The 17,207-nt window shown below is 30.6% G+C and overlaps 6 protein-coding genes across 7 annotated transcripts; 4 read left to right on the top strand and 2 right to left on the bottom strand.

Annotated features, from left to right (window-relative positions):
* Window positions 1-306: 306 nt before the first annotated feature.
* LOC106785207 (heat shock 70 kDa protein cognate 5) lies at window positions 307-5,831 on the top strand. 2 transcript variants are annotated; one of them, XM_014745486.1, is made up of 12 exons: window positions 307-519; window positions 981-1,039; window positions 1,161-1,306; window positions 1,431-1,554; window positions 1,658-1,966; window positions 2,046-2,208; window positions 2,294-2,750; window positions 2,926-3,222; window positions 3,430-3,617; window positions 3,689-3,829; window positions 3,939-4,051; window positions 5,556-5,831. In XM_014745486.1, the coding sequence occupies exons 1-11, from the start codon at window positions 427-429 to the stop codon at window positions 4,047-4,049; spliced, it is 2,088 nt and encodes a 695-aa protein (XP_014600972.1). In that variant the 5' UTR covers window positions 307-426; the 3' UTR covers window positions 4,050-4,051; window positions 5,556-5,831. The 2 variants fall into 2 exon arrangements, with proteins under 2 accessions (XP_014600972.1, XP_014600964.1); XM_014745478.1 differs by lacking the exon at window positions 5,556-5,831 and having other exon boundaries at window positions 3,939-4,854.
* Window positions 4,482-7,155, bottom strand: LOC106785228 (fructose-1,6-bisphosphatase 1). The gene is made up of 4 exons (XM_014745510.1): window positions 6,680-7,155; window positions 5,513-5,977; window positions 5,225-5,414; window positions 4,482-5,147 (listed from the first exon to the last, which is right to left on the bottom strand). Exons 1-4 carry the CDS (start codon window positions 6,850-6,852, stop codon window positions 4,956-4,958), a joined length of 1,020 nt encoding a protein of 339 aa, XP_014600996.1. The 5' UTR covers window positions 6,853-7,155; the 3' UTR covers window positions 4,482-4,955.
* A 791-nt stretch (window positions 7,156-7,946) lies between these two features.
* On the top strand, window positions 7,947-10,486 carry LOC106785218 (zinc finger CCHC domain-containing protein 4). The gene is made up of 4 exons (XM_014745498.1): window positions 7,947-8,315; window positions 8,416-8,960; window positions 9,039-9,738; window positions 9,813-10,486. Exons 1-4 carry the CDS (start codon window positions 8,057-8,059, stop codon window positions 10,247-10,249), a joined length of 1,941 nt encoding a protein of 646 aa, XP_014600984.1. The 5' UTR covers window positions 7,947-8,056; the 3' UTR covers window positions 10,250-10,486.
* A 158-nt stretch (window positions 10,487-10,644) lies between these two features.
* On the top strand, window positions 10,645-11,430 carry LOC106785236 (neurophysin 1-like). The gene is made up of 3 exons (XM_014745521.1): window positions 10,645-10,813; window positions 10,935-11,139; window positions 11,213-11,430. Exons 1-3 carry the CDS (start codon window positions 10,691-10,693, stop codon window positions 11,335-11,337), a joined length of 453 nt encoding a protein of 150 aa, XP_014601007.1. The 5' UTR covers window positions 10,645-10,690; the 3' UTR covers window positions 11,338-11,430.
* Window positions 11,431-12,741: 1,311 nt separating this feature from the next.
* Window positions 12,742-14,145, top strand: LOC106785320 (39S ribosomal protein L2, mitochondrial). Its single transcript, XM_014745677.1, has 2 exons — window positions 12,742-13,149; window positions 13,383-14,145. Exons 1-2 carry the CDS (start codon window positions 12,915-12,917, stop codon window positions 14,066-14,068), a joined length of 921 nt encoding a protein of 306 aa, XP_014601163.1. The 5' UTR covers window positions 12,742-12,914; the 3' UTR covers window positions 14,069-14,145.
* On the bottom strand, window positions 14,136-16,584 carry LOC106785315 (sideroflexin-1; the record flags this gene model as incomplete). Its single annotated transcript, XM_014745663.1, is given in 4 exon segments — window positions 14,136-14,658; window positions 14,867-15,255; window positions 15,693-15,869; window positions 16,054-16,584. Coding segments are annotated over 4 exon segments (969 nt in total). The 3' UTR covers window positions 14,136-14,413.
* Between the last annotated feature and the right edge of the window lie 623 nt (window positions 16,585-17,207).

Below are 17,207 nucleotides of genomic sequence, written 5' to 3'. Positions count from 1 at the left end.
TTTTATGAATCAGTAATCCAATAATTATATTCTCTATATTATATAAAATTGATATTATAACAAAGAATTATAATAATTTTTAGACGGTAATACAATATTTTAATCTTTCATGCAAATAAACTTTATCTTCGTGATTAATTCGAGATATTTTTCGAATGTTCGGGATAGTTCTAGAGTCACGAGTGGGCAGGGCGTAGTAGCTCGAGTTCCTATTGGTTCAAAGTTTCATGGGTTAATGGCGATTGGTCAATGCGAGAACTTTGATATTCATCACGAACGTTGCACAAAAACTATATGAAGTGCGCGTGTATAGTGCGCCTAAGGTTCTTGCTAGAGTTGCATCATTACACGTGAAGTTGGTCTTTGGGTTTCCGGCTCTTTTCTTTTACCGAAATTAGTATACTACATTAAAAGAATTTAACAAAAATGTTGGCTGCCGCTAGATTGTTAAGCAGGAGCTGTAACAGCATCAGCTGTGATATCGCTAGAAGACAGCAATTTAGTACGATATTAAAAAATGTAAGTTTTGATGGCGACTTCGATATCTCACCGACTTACCAAACGAATTCGTTGACTATAAAAAAAACGCTTATCGATCATGTATGATTTTTATATTACTCAACAATAATAACTTATTGTACCATGTATTTTTACGTATCAATTTGTTAAATTTGACGGCAATTATTGCTGATCAATGTAACAACGCATTTAATACATTCTTAGCTATTGGTTCGGAAACCGGCACGTGCTTTTCTTTTATTTCGAGTATACTTTTGTGCTAACGATTTTATAATAGCCATAATGAATAAGGTTCAAATAAATCTTTTAGAATCAATGATGCAAGAATACAATAAAGTTTCATCACTTATACTATTGTAAATTATATCTCTAATATATTTCATTGTTCTTTTAGTGTACATATATATTATTTAAATATCTTTTTATATAAGTTTTTTATTTCATATATCAATGATTTGTAGGCTGCAGCTCCCGGAGTTGTCGTACCTCAACGTTACACAGACATACAATGTCGTTACAAGTAAGTAATCTTTTGTTATAATCATTAAATAGCGAATATAATTTTTAAAATGTGGTATCTTCTATGCTTAGATGGATTTTTATAATTTGTATATTAATAAAGTTATTTTCAATATTTTTAGATCAGAGGGTGTTAAGGGGGCAGTTATTGGTATTGATCTTGGTACAACATTTTCTTGTGTAGCAGTGATGGAAGGTAAACAGGCTAAGGTTATTGAAAATTCAGAAGGTTCACGAACGACACCATCTTACGTTGCATTTTCAAAAGGTAATTGTACCTAATGTTATTTATTTCATTATTTTAACAAATATTTTAATATAACTGTTTTTTAATTTGTCTTCATACAGTTTAGATTGAATAAAATGTTAATAATGAGTTTATATGATTTCAGAGAATGAACGTTTAATTGGTATGCCTGCCAAACGTCAAGCAGTTACAAACTCTTCTAATACATTTTATGCAACCAAACGACTCATTGGGAGAAAATTCGATGATCCTGAAGTGAAGAAAGACATGTAAATAATTTATATAATTTTCAATACTTTTTTTATTGTAGGATTCTCCAACTTAGAATCATCAATTTACTTAATATTTATCATGTATTATATTTTATTATAGGAAGACGGTATCTTATAAAATCGTTAAAGCATCTAACGGAGATGCATGGGTACAAGGAGGAGATGGAAAATTGTATTCCCCCAGTCAAATAGGTGCTTTCGTGCTTATGAAAATGAAAGAAACTGCAGAGGCTTATCTTAATACACCGGCTAAAAATGCAGTTATCACTGTACCTGCATATTTCAATGATTCGCAAAGACAAGCTACGAAAGATGCTGGTCAAATTGCTGGATTGAATGTACTTAGAGTGATCAACGAACCTACCGCTGCTGCACTTGCATACGGTATGGATAAAACGGCTGACAAAATGTAAGTATACTTCTATATAATTTATTACTAATTATACATGTATACTAATTTTTTAATTAATGTTTATATTTGTTTATAGTATTGCAGTATACGATTTGGGTGGCGGTACTTTCGATATCTCGATTTTAGAAATTCAAAAAGGTGTTTTTGAAGTTAAATCAACTAATGGAGACACATTTTTGGGAGGAGAAGATTTTGATAATGCGTTAGTTAATTATTTGGCGTCCGAATTTAAAAAAGACGTATGTAGATTAATCAATTGAAATGATTTAAGGAATAGTAGAAAATAATTCATTCATAACATAATTTATGATTAATTATTTATAGCAAGGTATAGACGTAGCTAAAGATGCTATGGCTATGCAACGATTAAAGGAAGCAGCTGAAAAAGCAAAAATTGAATTATCAAGCTCTTTGCAAACCGATATTAATCTACCATACTTAACTATGGATTCTAGTGGCCCTAAACACTTGAATCTTAAACTCACAAGAAGCAAATTTGAAAGTCTTGTTGGTGATCTTATCAAACGTACTATACAACCATGTCAAAAAGCTCTTACCGATGCTGAAGTATCCAAATCTGACATTGGGGAAGTACTTTTGGTTGGAGGAATGACTAGAGTACCTAAGGTTCAACAAACAGTTCAAGAAATTTTCGGTCGACAGCCTTCGAAAGCTGTTAATCCCGATGAAGCTGTTGCTGTTGGTGCTGCTGTTCAGGGTGGTGTACTTGCTGGAGATGTTACCGATGTTCTTCTTCTCGACGTTACACCTCTTTCATTGGGTAAGATTTTTATGCATTTCTCGTTAATTGTTATTTTTAACAAATGATGTTTAATAGTCTAATCTTCTCTCTGATCATTATGAGGATATTGTATTACTGATTGTTCATTAAAATAATATTTCTTAATTATACGAATTACTTATATTTTATTATTACTTTTATTTATTCCTCATAGGTATCGAAACACTTGGCGGTGTCTTTACAAAATTGATTTCACGAAACACGACTATTCCTACGAAGAAAAGTCAAGTATTTTCTACAGCAGCGGATGGTCAAACTCAAGTAGAAATTAAGGTTCATCAAGGCGAACGAGAAATGGCGTCTGACAATAAACTTTTGGGTCAGTTCACATTAGTCGGAATTCCTCCCGCGCCAAGAGGAGTTCCTCAGATTGAAGTAACGTTTGATATTGATGCAAATGGTATCGTTCATGTATCCGCTAGGGACAAGGGTACTGGCAAGGAACAACAAAGTACGTAAAAGTATTATTTCTTGTCTTTCAAAAATTATTTATTTTATTATTACTATGATGCTTTTATTTTTCGTCTCCAAAATTTACTCCAAAGTTGAGTAAAATATGTGGAAATCTTTAACTGAGTTAAATTTAAATATTTTAAATATAATAAATAAAAAATTATATCGATCTAAAAATACTTAAACCTCTGATTTTTATTTGCAGTTGTAATTCAATCCAGTGGTGGTCTGAGCAAGGACGAAATAGAAAATATGGTAAAGAATGCCGAACAATATGCTAAAGCAGATAAGATCAAGAAAGAAAGAGTAGAAGCTGTTAATCAAGCTGAAGGAATTATCCACGACACGGAATCGAAATTAGAAGAATTCAAGGCACAACTTCCACAAGAAGAGGTATAGTAATTTTAATGATTTTTTTATATTTTTTATGTCTATAATTAATTATTAATTTGATTTATTTTTAGTGTGACAAATTGAAAGAATTGGTTGCCAAGACAAGAGAGGCATTAGCCCGAAAAGATGAAATGGATCCCGAGGAAATCAAGAAACAAACCAATGAATTGCAACAAGCAAGTTTGAAATTGTTCGAAATGGCATATAAAAAAGTAAGCGTAACAGATAAATTTAAAAATCTTGACTAAAAATTGTTCAAATATTTACTTCCACTTATCTTATATAATTTTCCTAATCTAAATCAACCTATGATTGATGCAGATGGCGGCAGAAAGAGAAAGCAGCAGCAGCGGTAGCGGTAGCGGTAGCAGTAGCGATAGCAGTAACCAAAGTCAAGAACAACCTCAAGAAAAGAAAGAGGAGAAAAACTAATGGTAAAAAAAAAAATCCTCAACAAATTTTTTTGCACATAGCTGCTTAAACACCAGTTGTCGTTTTACACGCCCAGATTTAAGAACAGAAAAATATATATTATTTTATTAAATGTATATAAAATCAATTTCGTTAATTAAATGCCAACTTTCTTTGTTAATTATTATTTATTTCTTTGTAATATGTTCTCATACAGACAAAGTTCACCATTAAAAAATTAGAAGATATTGGCTCAAATGTGTTGTAAGAATAACTTTCTGGGATATGTATCGATTGCAGTTAATAATTTGAAAGCAATTGTCGAGCTAGAAAAATCGCCCTGTAAATTGTGTACATAATCCTCCAGTGCATGATAAATATTGCCAGGAAAGCATATATTTGCGATACCTAAACTTAATGTGAAATGACAGATGGTGTTTAACGATATTGTTCTCGCCTGTGTCAATTTTAACAACAAAATGGAACTATCTCGTTAACAGTGCTACAAAAATTCTTAGTATGATAGTTCATTCGTTTGCTACTGTAGAATTCTATAGTGGTTTAGGTAGTATGAATGTGTATTATGATTGACAACAAGAAGAATGTGTAAGAATGTTTGATATATATATATAGACAGATATATAGCATAAGAAATATATAATACTTATATAAGTAATTAAATATAAAATGTAATAATGTGGTATATATGCACCAATATTATATACATAATAATAGTTAATTTCACAAATTTTTTATTTGAAACTTACGTCCGATACAATAATTTTCATGTGTTCGTTGTGTTATTCAATAAATCATTCGAAATATTCAATATTGCATTTATTAATAAACAAAGAAATTCTTATCAAAGATCTTATTTTATTAAATATACCCAATTAGAAATTTTATATTAAAATAATGAAATCGATTTTATGATTTGGCCTTGTTCTTTATGAACTGTAATACTTCTTGAACATCCTCTTTAGATCCTAAGAAAATTGGTGATCTTTGATGAATACTTTCTGGAACTATATCTAAAATATCTATTTCCCCATTTGATGCTAGACCACCTGCTTCTTTAATTAAATAAGCCATTGGTATGCATTCATATAAGAGACGTAACTAAAAATATAATTCAATTAATCTCATTAGTATTGATTCAACTTGTTAGAATCTCTTAACAAGTTTGTTATTAATACCTTGCCATTTGGATTACTCTTTGTTGAAGGATACAAAAAAATTCCTCCATATTTAATAGTCCTATGTACATCAGCAACCATCGAACCAACGTATCGTGCACTGTACGGTTTACCACTGTTAGGATACTTTTTCGAATGTATATAATTTTTTATAGAAGTATCCCATAAACTTTCATTTCCTTCGTTAATACTGTCTCGCAAAATTAATTTTTATCAATGAATATATTGTTGAAAAATTATAATCTAATAAATTAGATATAATTATAATATATTAAATATTATATATACCTATAAATATTTCCTCTATTTGGTATGGACATATTTTTTTCAGTTAAAATGAACTCTCCGATCGCTGGATCGTACATGAAACCATTAACACCATGTCCAATGGAAAGAACGATCATAGTGGCTGAACCGTAAAGAGCGTAACCAGCGGCAACTAAATTTCTACCTGGCTGAAGAGCGTTAGAAATATTGGAACTATCGGTGTTATCTAATTTTTTGTAAATTCCGAATATCGAACCAACTGATACCAAACAATCGATATTCGAGGAACCGTCCAAAGGATCAAAGCACACGACGTATTTGCTACGTTTTTCCGTTTCAACTTCAATCGCATCATTATTTTCTTCGCTTACAAGAAGGGAAGTTGTGAATGAAGATTTTAACATGTTAATGAACAACTCGTTACTTAAAACATCTAATTTTTTTACCTCTTCGCCTTGAACATTTATATTACCAGCTATACCATACCTGTATAAAAATCAAATAAAATAAATAGTAAATTTCATTATAAAGATTGGCGATTCTTTACAATTGTTCCTTTATTTTTTCTCTTCTTAATAGAAAATAAAAAACACGAACAGATCGACAACAGACTTGATAAACTTTAATCTTTCATATTTTTCGAACAACATAATATCTTTATCGTTGCGCTCTTATTAAAAAAAATATACAGTAGAAGATATTGTCCAGACGTAAACAAGTTGGTAATTGTCAAAAATTTATATCAAAGTAATTTAAAAATAGATTATTCCGCTTTTTTATTAATTAAATGATGAGATCATCAAACAATTTCTTTTATAGAAAAAAAAAAATTATTTCACGTATTGGATTTATAAATATGTACATATTTATAAATCTGCATGAACTTTTTGAGTTACTCGTTGTACGCGAATGGCTTGAAAAGTTTTGACCCTAAAATAGAAACAATTTTCTTTCTTCTGTCAAATTTTTATTAAAAAAACAAAATAATTGATTTTTTGTTGCAGTCGATAATTGTTTACTTCATAATTATTTGATAAAATTGTATATTTCTTTGTTTTGTTTATGTTTGTCACATTTATTCTTCAATTGTCACATGGACATTTCTTTATAAATACAGGGTTGCGACAAACTAACTTTATCTACTTTGAATACCTATGAGTTATTTATAAAATTGAAAATGATACTTACATATTCGCAATGCCGGCCTTTCTAACAACCGAACTAACAGCTTTTACAGCAGTTTGTATGTTGTTTAACAATTGACTAAGATCACCGGTTGCTGTAGGAAACTTACGTTGTTCGGCAAGAACAAATCTCGTAAGAGTCATACAATTAGAATCAAAAGTACTTGTCGATGTCATTTTGAAGTGCAATAAACGTCAAAAAACCAACAATTGGCTTCGTGTTTCGTTTTAGACTAAAGCTGTTTCACAAGATACGTTGCATTATATAAGCTCAGTAGTATATCAGCAATTTTTTCTGTATGATATAAAATAATATGTTATCCTTTATTTTTCGCTTTTTGGACTTGGTCAAAATCAAGTCATCTTAAAAACAGCAGTCCCGATAAAAAGAGATTAATAATTCAATGTTTACATTTGGTTTATGCAATACCTTAATTTAATTTAATATGCACGATTGTATTTATATATATTTTTTGTAACTTATCGTACGAAACTATTTTAATATTTGCACTCTTTTTTTGTGCAATTAATTTATCAATTTAAATTAATATCTTTAATATAAAATTTGGTTTATTTTAATCATTTTATTGTAGTTTTTTTTCAGAGTTTTGGTTTTGGCATGACGACACGAGTTTACTCGTGGCCAGTCAACACAATTTATTAAAATTATATATATAAATGTTAATTATTTTTTTTTGTTAAGTTTTAAATACATAAAGAGACATATAAACATTTATTTATAAATGTAAATCAATAAATTTCGCGTTGCAATAGGGTGCTTTAAAAAAATTCATAAATATTAGCTTGTATCGAAAAAAGATAAGGGACGTTGCAGTTCATAGTGCCGTCCCTGAGCATACATATCATGGAGCCTGTATACAAGGAGGACGATCGCTGTGTTATAAATGTGGCTACAATATTCATAATGAAAGGATGATTTCTATTGCTACTAGAGAGCGCGTCGATTCGCTGGATCTGACTTGTTTTCTTTACTGTTAATGCAATCCACCACAACACAATATTTCACCATCTTAAACAAAAAATTCAATTACAATTCACATTTGTAAAAAAATTAAGGCTTCGTGATTAGAACAACGAAGCTTCGTGATTAGAACAACAAAGCTTCGTAATTAAAACAAAAACATCAAAGAGAACTATTAATTTCATTTGTTTATTTATAAAATCACACGTACTTAAATCAAACTTAAGAACATCACCGCCGCCCTCGTGGATAATTATCGTACTCTACATTCAATCATTTTCAACAACACAAATTCGAGGCAAACGCCTATCTCGATCGTCCTCCTTGTATATAGCTCCGTTATACATATAGTAAATGTGGACTCTAGTTTTGTCTAGATTCATTCATTAGATTATTACAATGGAGGAAGAAGAGAAAAAACAAGCACAAGAGCAAGAACAAAAAGAGGAAGAGAAAAAACAAGCAATAAAGCAAGAACAAAAAGAGGAAGAGAAAAAACAAGCACTAAAGCAAGAACAAAAAGAGGAAGAGAAAAAACAAGCACAAAAGCAAGGACAAAAAGAGGAAAAGAAAAAAAAAGTTAAAACAATAATAAAAATATATAACATTAAATTTTTTTCTCAAATCGATAAATATCCATTGCTATATTGTAAACATGGTAATTTTTATTTAATTATCAATATTAAGTATTTCAATCTTAATCATATTTATAGAAATGAATTTTCTAATCACAATTTATTTAAATTTGTCTTTAATAGGACCAGCTGTTTTATTTGAACAATACGTTAACGGTTTGATAAAACGATCTTATGTTTGTTCGGCATGTCGTGATAGAAAAGAATGCCGGTTTTATTTAAGATATGGAGAACAGTTAACTAAACATCAACAAATTGTATGGGAAACAGAGAAAAAGAAAATGAATAACAGCTACGATCATCAGAAGTTGTTTATACATTTAAATATGATGTTTGCTACCAGTCCAGAAAATCGATCCTATTGCCATAATTGCGAGAGATTGATTCTTGTTCATGAAAGAGACAAACATAGTGATCATAAAATGACCATAGGTTTGACTGATTATCAAATGCATCATCCAACGGAATTGCTTAAACCTTTGGAAAATTCCAAAAAAGAGGCTCAATATTTATTTTCTAAAAAATCTGTTCAAGATATCATAAACATGTTGTTAGAACTTAAAGCAAAGCAAGTTCTTTGCATCGGTGCTCCTAGGATACATGAATACATTTCTCTAAACTTGGTCAATCAAATATGGTCTTTACTTCTTGATATCGATGGAAGATTTGTAAGTATTTTTATAAAAATAATAATCGTAGGGGTTATGCTAATATCAATAATAGCAATGATTTATTTGTTTTTTCAGCATAATTTTTTTAGCCCAATGCATTACGCATGGTACAATTTATTCAATCATTATTTTTTCAACGACAATGCTCAACTTGTATTCAAAGATTTCCTTACACGAAACAACGGTAAAGATTTGTACTTAATATGTGATCCACCATTTGGTGGTCGCGTAGAACTCATATCCCAAACCATAAGGAAGATTTCTGATCTGCATAAACAGTTAAACAAAATTGAAAGCGACGGCGATCATTTGAAGATTATGTTTATATTTCCATATTTTATGGAACCCATTATAAGAGAAAAATCCAATCCACCTAATGTTACTGGCGGTTTAAGAGAATTAAAAATGTCAGATTACAAAGTTGATTACGAAAATCATCAACTTTTTAAAACAGATCGTACTGGAAGAAATTATGGATCACCGATTAGAATATTCACTAATATACCTTTGAGTTTATTAAAACTTCCTGAATCGGATGGTTATAAATATTGCAAAATATGTCAGAAATGGGTTTCCAATGAAAATAAACACTGCAAGAAATGTAAATCATGTACTTCTAAAGATGGAAGAACATACATACATTGCAATAAATGCAATCGTTGTGTTAAACCAACTTGGACACACTGCCATACTTGTCAAAGATGTCTTTTAAAGAATCATGAATGCAATCAAAAATGGAAAATTTCAGGACGTTGTTTCAAATGTAACAAATTAGGTATACCTCCTAAAATTCAATAATTCTTATTTAACTACAATTTTTTTTGATTTAATAATCTACGTTATTCATAGGTCATACAAAAAACAATTGTGAAGCTAGTAACGAAGAACCAGAAAACAAATTAAAGAAATTAGGAAAACGTAAGATGATTTCTAACAAAGATAGTACTCTAATCAAAAAGAGAAAGAAGAATACAAGCCCTAGTATTGATTTCAATGAAAAATCAAGTAAATCATCTATACCAAAATTAAAGAATAAAAATAAAAAATCATCAATTAGTAAGAAATCATTAGAGAAAAATGTTGGTGAAATCAATAAGAAAACTTCAATAAAACGACAGAAATTAATTAGTCGTAAATTTAAATCTCCGATTCTAACGAGATTTAATAAATTCCAAATATTAAGAAAGAAGATTAAGCTATCTCCTACTACGAATGAGAAACTAAGAAAAGTCAAAACAAAGTTAATAAATAAAATGAAGGTCGAAGATATTAGTAGTACTTGCTAAACATTTTGATCTTACGTATTTGCAAAGAAAGTGAGAGAGACATAAATAAGGAATAGGTTTTATAAATAAGAAGTTCATAAATTTATCCTTTTTTTATATTTTACTAAGATTTATTTTCTCTCTCTCGCGCACGCGAATGTATGTATGTAGATTAAAGCTTTGATTCCGAACAATGGCGGATTCTTAATGCATTTTTCGATTTGGAGACTATATAGTGAATAAAATACATACAATATAATATAAGAATTTACGTACACCGATTTCATCCCCATAATCCTTAGAGTGCTTTATTGTTAAAATATCCGTAGAAAGCACATCGGAATACTAAATATTACTGATCTGACAATATAAATACATTGCCGTGTGGACGATTTATCACAGTTCGTCTTCGAACATCCAACAGGACGTTCAAATAGTCTAGTTAAAGATTTAATTGAAAATATGACGAAAAAAATTCTTATATTTACTTCTTTTATTTTTATATCTTCGGCATGTCTAATTACAAATTGTCCTCGTGGCGGGAAGAGGGGAGATATTGAAGTTCCGGAAAGTCCTATTAGAGAAGTATAGTTTATAGTTATCAAATAATAATAATAATAATAATTAAATTATAAAGTATATTTTTTTCCACTTTTTTAAACTGCAATTTATTTTGGGTTCATTGTATTCTTTTTCTAATAATTAGTGCCTTCCCTGTGGACCCAGTCAACTGGGTCAGTGTTTTGGACCTAATATTTGTTGTGGCCCTACCTTTGGTTGTCACATTGGTACGTCACAAACACAAAAATGCAGAAAAGAACAGTTTGATTCGAGTCCTTGCATGGCGGGCTTTGCGATGTGCAATGGAAATAAAGGAAGATGTGGTGCAGGTGGAATTTGTTGTTCCCAAGGTATATTTAAAATTAAAATAATATGTTAAAGTAGAAATTGTATCTATATTTTGCTATATTAATTTATTTGCAGATTCGTGTTTCATAGACCCGAGCTGTCGATTTTCTACTGTTGATTCGTCATTCCGTCGAAGCATTGATTCTGATTTGAAAGCAATTGCTAGTGAAATTGAAATCCTCAAAGAAGAAGCAAAGTAATAATCATATTTTACTTTGTGTCCTATAAATTGGAATTATTTAAAATAATGTTATGAAAGAAAGTAACTTAATAAAGATGTATCATATATGAAATCGGTTAATTAATAACATATTTTATCTTTTTTTTCCCTTCAACATTATTTTTTATTATTTCCTATATTATTGACTGAGCATTAAGAATAGGCAAAGAATACAGAAGCAAAGAGTACAGAAGTAGCACAAAAAAGTTGGTATAGAACCGCAACCGATGATGAAGTATATAGAAACTCACAAGTCCCCTTTTTTATCTACCCAGCATCATTTTTTTTATCATATGATATATTCTTTGATAAGTATAATTAGTATAGTTCTATTATAATCAAATTTTAAATAAATATATTTAATTTTTAATGTATAAACATGTGTGCCCCTTCATAAATCCATTTATACATATATTTTAAAAAGTAATTATTTAAGGCGTTCAAATAGAANGTCATATAGAAAAATCATAAATTAATAACGTATCAAAATTGTTTTCTATTCGAAGTACTTTAATAAGTATGTAATGTTTAAAACAATGTATATGCGTTTAAACTAATTTTAAATATAAATAAAGTTTATTAGAGTATTAAAATAATTGTTAATTAATCGCTGGAATTGTATATTGTAATCCAAAAGCATGGATTTAGCTATCGATGTTCTTTCCTCTTCGAAATCTTCTGTTAGACTGATACGTTGTCACATAGAAAAGTTTTTTCTATCGAAAATTGTTTATATGGCTTTCTAAAAGTTGCGCATGTGTGTATAACGAAAATATTAATTGTATTAAATAGAAATTAAGATTATAACGTTTTGATTTTACATTTTTCTAATTTTACGTAATTGTTTAAACAAATGTACATTTGTTTTAACGTTTCTGTGCAGTGGTGACTTCGGAGGGGAAAATTTTCATCGAAAAGAATATCACATCGAAATTATTTAATATATATTTAAAGTATGTTAATAAGTATATGGAATGCTTATACTAGAACATATATGTTTAAACAATATTTCAAATCGTTAGATTTAACAACAAACCTTTGAGATTTATTTCTATTTGAACGCCTTAAATAATTACTTTTTAAAATATATGTATAAATGGATTTATGAAGGGGCACACATGTTTATACATTAAAAATTAAATATCTTCTTCTTCTTCTTCCTCATTTTATTAGGACTTTGTCCTGTTATAATAGATTTTTGTTATTGCTATTTCTAGGAGCGATTTATTGAAATTAAATATAATTATTTAAAATTCTATTACAATATAAGTATAATACATATACTATGAAAAAATATATCATATACTATCCTATACTATCATATTCTATCAAAGAATACTGTATTCTTGGATAGTATTGTACTGACATCGTTTTAAGTACCTACTATCGCCCACTGGTGGTCCTGGTAGTAACTAAGATGATTCTGGTTAGATAAAAAAGGGAATTTGTGAGCTTTTATGTACTTCTGTATTATTTGGAATAAGTTTAGATCTGTTAACGATCGAGCATAAAATATTCTATAACTTCGCTTTTTTTCCATAGAGGGAATTTTTAAAAATGTCTACCTTAACGTTACTGCGGCGTGTTGTCAGTGAACAATTATTTAATTCTTTTGCTAAATCGTTACCAATCTCCAGTCAATTACAATCTAAAAGAAACGTTTGGAAATTAATTAAACTTCCAGAACCAGGTACACCAGGAACATATTACAAGAGAATCGTACATTACAAAGATGAATATACGATTGAACCATTAAAGGTTACTAATTTAGCTGGTCGAGACCCTGTAACAGGTAAATATCTTTTTAACTGATTTGTTGTTTTTTGTTTGATTTATACAGTAAGAAAAAGAATGTATGCTAACAATTACACATATATTAGGTTTAATACAATCTAACTATTCGTGACATCTATCTGTAATATGTGGTACTTAAATTTGAAGTTCATGTTCATTATAACTTGTAATTAAAATTATTTTCAATTAAAAATATTTTCTAACGTATCGAATTGTTGTCTTGTATTACAGGAAGAGTAGTAGTGAAAGGTCTCGGTGGTGGTATAAAATACAAGTATCATTGGATAAATTGGATTAGAGATGGTCCTAGTGATCTAAACGAGAAACCTAAAGAGGAAAGGGTGATCGAAGTTTTTAAGGATGGTTGCAGGACGTCCTTCGTAGCGCTCGTTGGTTCTGGTGACGAATTGAAGTATATTTTAGCGACAGAAAATATGAAACCTGGAGATATAATAAGAACACATAGAGGTATTCCGCGTAATCCTGTAAGGGCAAAGGAAGGCGATGCTTATCCCTTAGGTGCTCTACCGATTGGCACCAATGTATGTTGCATTGAACGGTTTCCTGGATCAGGATCAAAATACATACACTCGGCTGGAACCACAGGTAAAATAATTCAAGTAGATGGTCCGGACAGGATGGTTGTCCAAGTACCTAGCAAGAGAAAGTTTAGTTTCGACAATAATTGTATGGCAGTGGTAGGACGTTTGTCAAACATTTTACACGGTTCTACGCCAATTGGTAGCGCTCAAAAAAATCGCGAACTTGGTAATCGTCCAAAAAGTGGTCTTTGGCAACGAAAAACCGGAAGATTTGGAAGGAAGATAAAACCACCGAAAAAAATTAAAAGGCTTGATGCACAAGGTGTGGTTATTGCACCTCAAACTATTGTTTGTAATCTAAATAGTCTTAGTTAAATCATTATATTCACATTAACCTTATAGTAAATATATACATGCAAGTAATAAAAAATATTCTTTATGATTTATCGCAATTCTTCTTTTATTGTCTTCATTATTATTTTTTAATTCGGATATTCCGAATATTTGAGATCAATGGTATTTGATACTTAATATTTAAAGATTAAATTATATCAATAGCGTGTAATTTTCATAAATGCAAATAGAAATATTTATAAAATCCATCTATCTCCAGAAACAATTAATTATTTATCTATTTAATTTGCATTGATTAAATGAATACATTGTTTTTTAATCAGTAGGAACACAATTCGTTGAATTTCTAATTCCAGGCGTGCTCGTTTACAGGCCTTTGTTATAGTAAACCGTTTGAATATTAGGATCCTTAGATCGTATCATTTGTTGCACATTAGGTTCCAGTTTGTCGACGTTTATCGGTACTCGTTGAACGAAAAGAGCACAGCATAGTGGCGTCGCGAATGTTAAACAGATTCCGCATATAATAACTTGAATCGGTGCTGAAACCCATCTAGCTTTTCTTAATAGATTACGTTTTTCTATGTAGTTCATTAGGATCGGTGAGAGTACTGTAAAGAAAACAGAAAAAGAAAAATAAAGAAAATCATTCTCTAATCGTGTAAAACTGTTAATCGTGTAAAACTTCTTAAGAAAAAATAGCAAGAAATTTGTGTAAACGACTTAAAATATTATGTGATTTTTGAATACTCGATTTTAATTAGTATCGTGTTCATATCTTACGACTTAGATAGTAAATATATTTATCTATTATCGTACCCATGCTAGGGGAAGCCATAAGAATACGCGATAACGTGACTGTAGTGATGGCCCTTTGAGCTGCTGATTTGCTCTTGCCGACCTCTTTGCCGGATTCGTTTTGTAACTCAATGCCATTTTGAAGTTCAGTAATCCTCATTAATGGAATGTTAACGCAATTGGCGGCGGCCACGGCTGCCAGTGGTACAAGACGACCGGCCAAGGCCGGGCCACTTCGTGCCAGTTTATTTAGAATTAGGGCTGTTATCACTGCTCCTCCAGTAGCACCAATATAACTTTGAATTAATTTATCTTTCGGTATTGGACATTTACCACTCCGATTCGTATAATTTACTATAGCGTTGAACGATTGGTTACACCATTGCCAAAATATCACTGCCGGTGTTGATCTATCGAATATAACACAAAATTATTATTTCGTAACTACAATAAATAGAGAAAAAAAGCAAAAAAAAAAAAGAAAAAAAACTAGTGTCAAGTGTTGATCTAACAGCGAGACAAATATTTTTTTATCGTTTATCGCGATGCGGAATATTCGTGTTCGATAACGTCAATCAATTTATTTCATTTTTCTCTTAATATATGTATATAAGATATGTATATAATATATGTATATATATATATATATATATATTATTCATGACTTCATTCGTAATTAACAATAAGTCACAATGGAAATAAGGAAAACAGGTCAAAAGTCGTAAACGAATCTTATCGTAAGTTTTGAACTTTCGCGTTATTGACTAAATCGATCTAATTCTAATAAGTGAAAATTTTATCACATATTTTCTAAACAGTTTCTCGGACGTTCTTTACATATACATACTTGTAAAACGTCATCATCAAACCGGTTATGGTCATGTTCATCGGCACTTGGGCACTCATACGACCGATCAAGAGCATCTTTTCTCCTGTATCTGGATGATAAGCGCTGTCGAATAAATATTTTTCTTTCCATAATTCATTTTCGGTTATACCTAATTCCCTTAGAGAATATCCGTTCCTATGATTATACAGGATAAATATTAATATCACATATATATTGTATATTGTATAAAGTAAACAAGCAGATCGAGTAATGTCAGATAACGATACAAATCGTTAAATTCGAAAATTTATTTATAATTGTTTGGTAGATTGGGGGAAGGGAGGGGGGAGGGTAAAGAAAAGAAAAAAATACCAACTACCTGTATCCCGTAACGATGTCTCGTGCACGTTCGAGAGATTTATTCGATGCGAAAACATTTAGAGGATTGGTAATCGTAAGAAAATGCAGTGCTCTACCACGATAAGTACTCTGATCCCAATAAGGTTTTTCAATGTTGATTCTCTTTTCGATGACCATTTTGATTTAATCGTTAATACTTTTCCGTAGTTGATCCTGTCGTCCTCCGCGACTACTGTATGTACCGGTCTCCCAGTTTTCTTTCTTTATCTTCGTATTTCACGAGTTGAACGAGCAAAAAGAACAACAATTAAAAAAAACGATTGCAATTACTGCAAGTTACTCTACGAGGTAGGGTCTTTTCGTGACCTTGATTTATTTCGTTGCACGTTAGAAAAATCATAAAATCCAACTATTAGGATAAACTTAATTTATCACTTAACGAACGCGGGGTCTACCACCGACTGAGAAACATTTCTCGTCCTGTTGCCTTCTCTTCTTTCTTTCTTTTTTTCTTTCTTTCTTCCTTCCTTCCTTCATTCCTTCCTTTTCCAACCCCCGTTCTCTTCCTCTCCTTATCCCACTCTCGATTACTACCACCCGACCCATTCGTTCTTCCCTTCTCCATCACGTTCTCTTCCTCTCTCTCTCTCTCTCTTTCTCTCTCTCCCCTCTTGGGGTCTGGTTTTCCTCATCGATAAGTTTCGAACGCGTGCGCAAATCATCGTACACACGCGAAACGGGCACGTTGGTCGCCATTCCGCGAGATGGAAGTGTTCTTATTGTTTGAGTAGATAAATAAATTCGATTATTAATCTCTCGAATCTCTTTATTATCCTTTCCCAATCGTTTTCGACATGTTTGTTTTTTTTTTTTCTTTTTACGATAATATGAAATCTCATTATTTTATCGCAGATAATCGCACACTTCATTTGGGCATCAACATTTGAAATTTTGGTAACATTGGAAAGAAATTTAATTCGATCGTATTTACAATTTGAACGGTTGTTAATACGTTAGATGAAGGTTCGTGATGAAGCGTTGAAAGTCATGAAATTGTTGAAATATTTTTCAGAATTTTTGTTGTACACTTAAAATTAAAATATTTCAGTAAATTGATCAAATAATGTGTTCGATAATATAAGTAAACGAATAGAAATTGTTTTTGTATAAATA

This window comes from Polistes canadensis, unplaced genomic scaffold (genome assembly GCF_001313835.1).
Source record: "Polistes canadensis isolate GaletaPanama2010 unplaced genomic scaffold, ASM131383v1 scaffold_2, whole genome shotgun sequence".
Taxonomy (NCBI): domain Eukaryota; kingdom Metazoa; phylum Arthropoda; class Insecta; order Hymenoptera; family Vespidae; genus Polistes; species Polistes canadensis.
The sequence above is the reverse complement of the archived record's forward strand: the minus strand, read 5'-3'. Positions and strand labels throughout refer to the sequence as shown.

Bases quoted from the DNA above. Each gene is read 5' to 3' on its own strand.
- LOC106785207 (XM_014745486.1), top strand. From the start codon at position 427: ATGTTGGCTGCCGCTAGATTGTTAAGCAGGAGCTGTAACAGCATCAGC. The intron at 1,307-1,430 runs GTAATTGTACCT...ATATGATTTCAG, and splicing joins TTACGTTGCATTTTCAAAAG to AGAATGAACGTTTAATTGGT. The intron at 2,209-2,293 runs GTATGTAGATTA...AATTATTTATAG, and splicing joins CGTCCGAATTTAAAAAAGAC to CAAGGTATAGACGTAGCTAA.
- LOC106785228 (XM_014745510.1), bottom strand. From the start codon at position 6,852: ATGACATCGACAAGTACTTTTGATTCTAATTGTATGACTCTTACGAGA. The intron at 5,978-6,679 runs GTAAGTATCATT...ATTTTTATACAG, and splicing joins AAGGCCGGCATTGCGAATAT to GTATGGTATAGCTGGTAATA. The intron at 5,148-5,224 runs GTATTAATAACA...TTATATTTTTAG, and splicing joins AGAGTAATCCAAATGGCAAG to TTACGTCTCTTATATGAATG.
- LOC106785218 (XM_014745498.1), top strand. From the start codon at position 8,057: ATGGAGGAAGAAGAGAAAAAACAAGCACAAGAGCAAGAACAAAAAGAG. The intron at 8,961-9,038 runs GTAAGTATTTTT...TTGTTTTTTCAG, and splicing joins TTGATATCGATGGAAGATTT to CATAATTTTTTTAGCCCAAT. The intron at 9,739-9,812 runs GTATACCTCCTA...CGTTATTCATAG, and splicing joins TTTCAAATGTAACAAATTAG to GTCATACAAAAAACAATTGT.
- LOC106785236 (XM_014745521.1), top strand. From the start codon at position 10,691: ATGACGAAAAAAATTCTTATATTTACTTCTTTTATTTTTATATCTTCG. The intron at 10,814-10,934 runs GTATAGTTTATA...TCTAATAATTAG, and splicing joins CGGAAAGTCCTATTAGAGAA to TGCCTTCCCTGTGGACCCAG. The intron at 11,140-11,212 runs GTATATTTAAAA...ATTTATTTGCAG, and splicing joins TGGAATTTGTTGTTCCCAAG to ATTCGTGTTTCATAGACCCG.
- LOC106785320 (XM_014745677.1), top strand. From the start codon at position 12,915: ATGTCTACCTTAACGTTACTGCGGCGTGTTGTCAGTGAACAATTATTT. The intron at 13,150-13,382 runs GTAAATATCTTT...CTTGTATTACAG, and splicing joins TGGTCGAGACCCTGTAACAG to GAAGAGTAGTAGTGAAAGGT.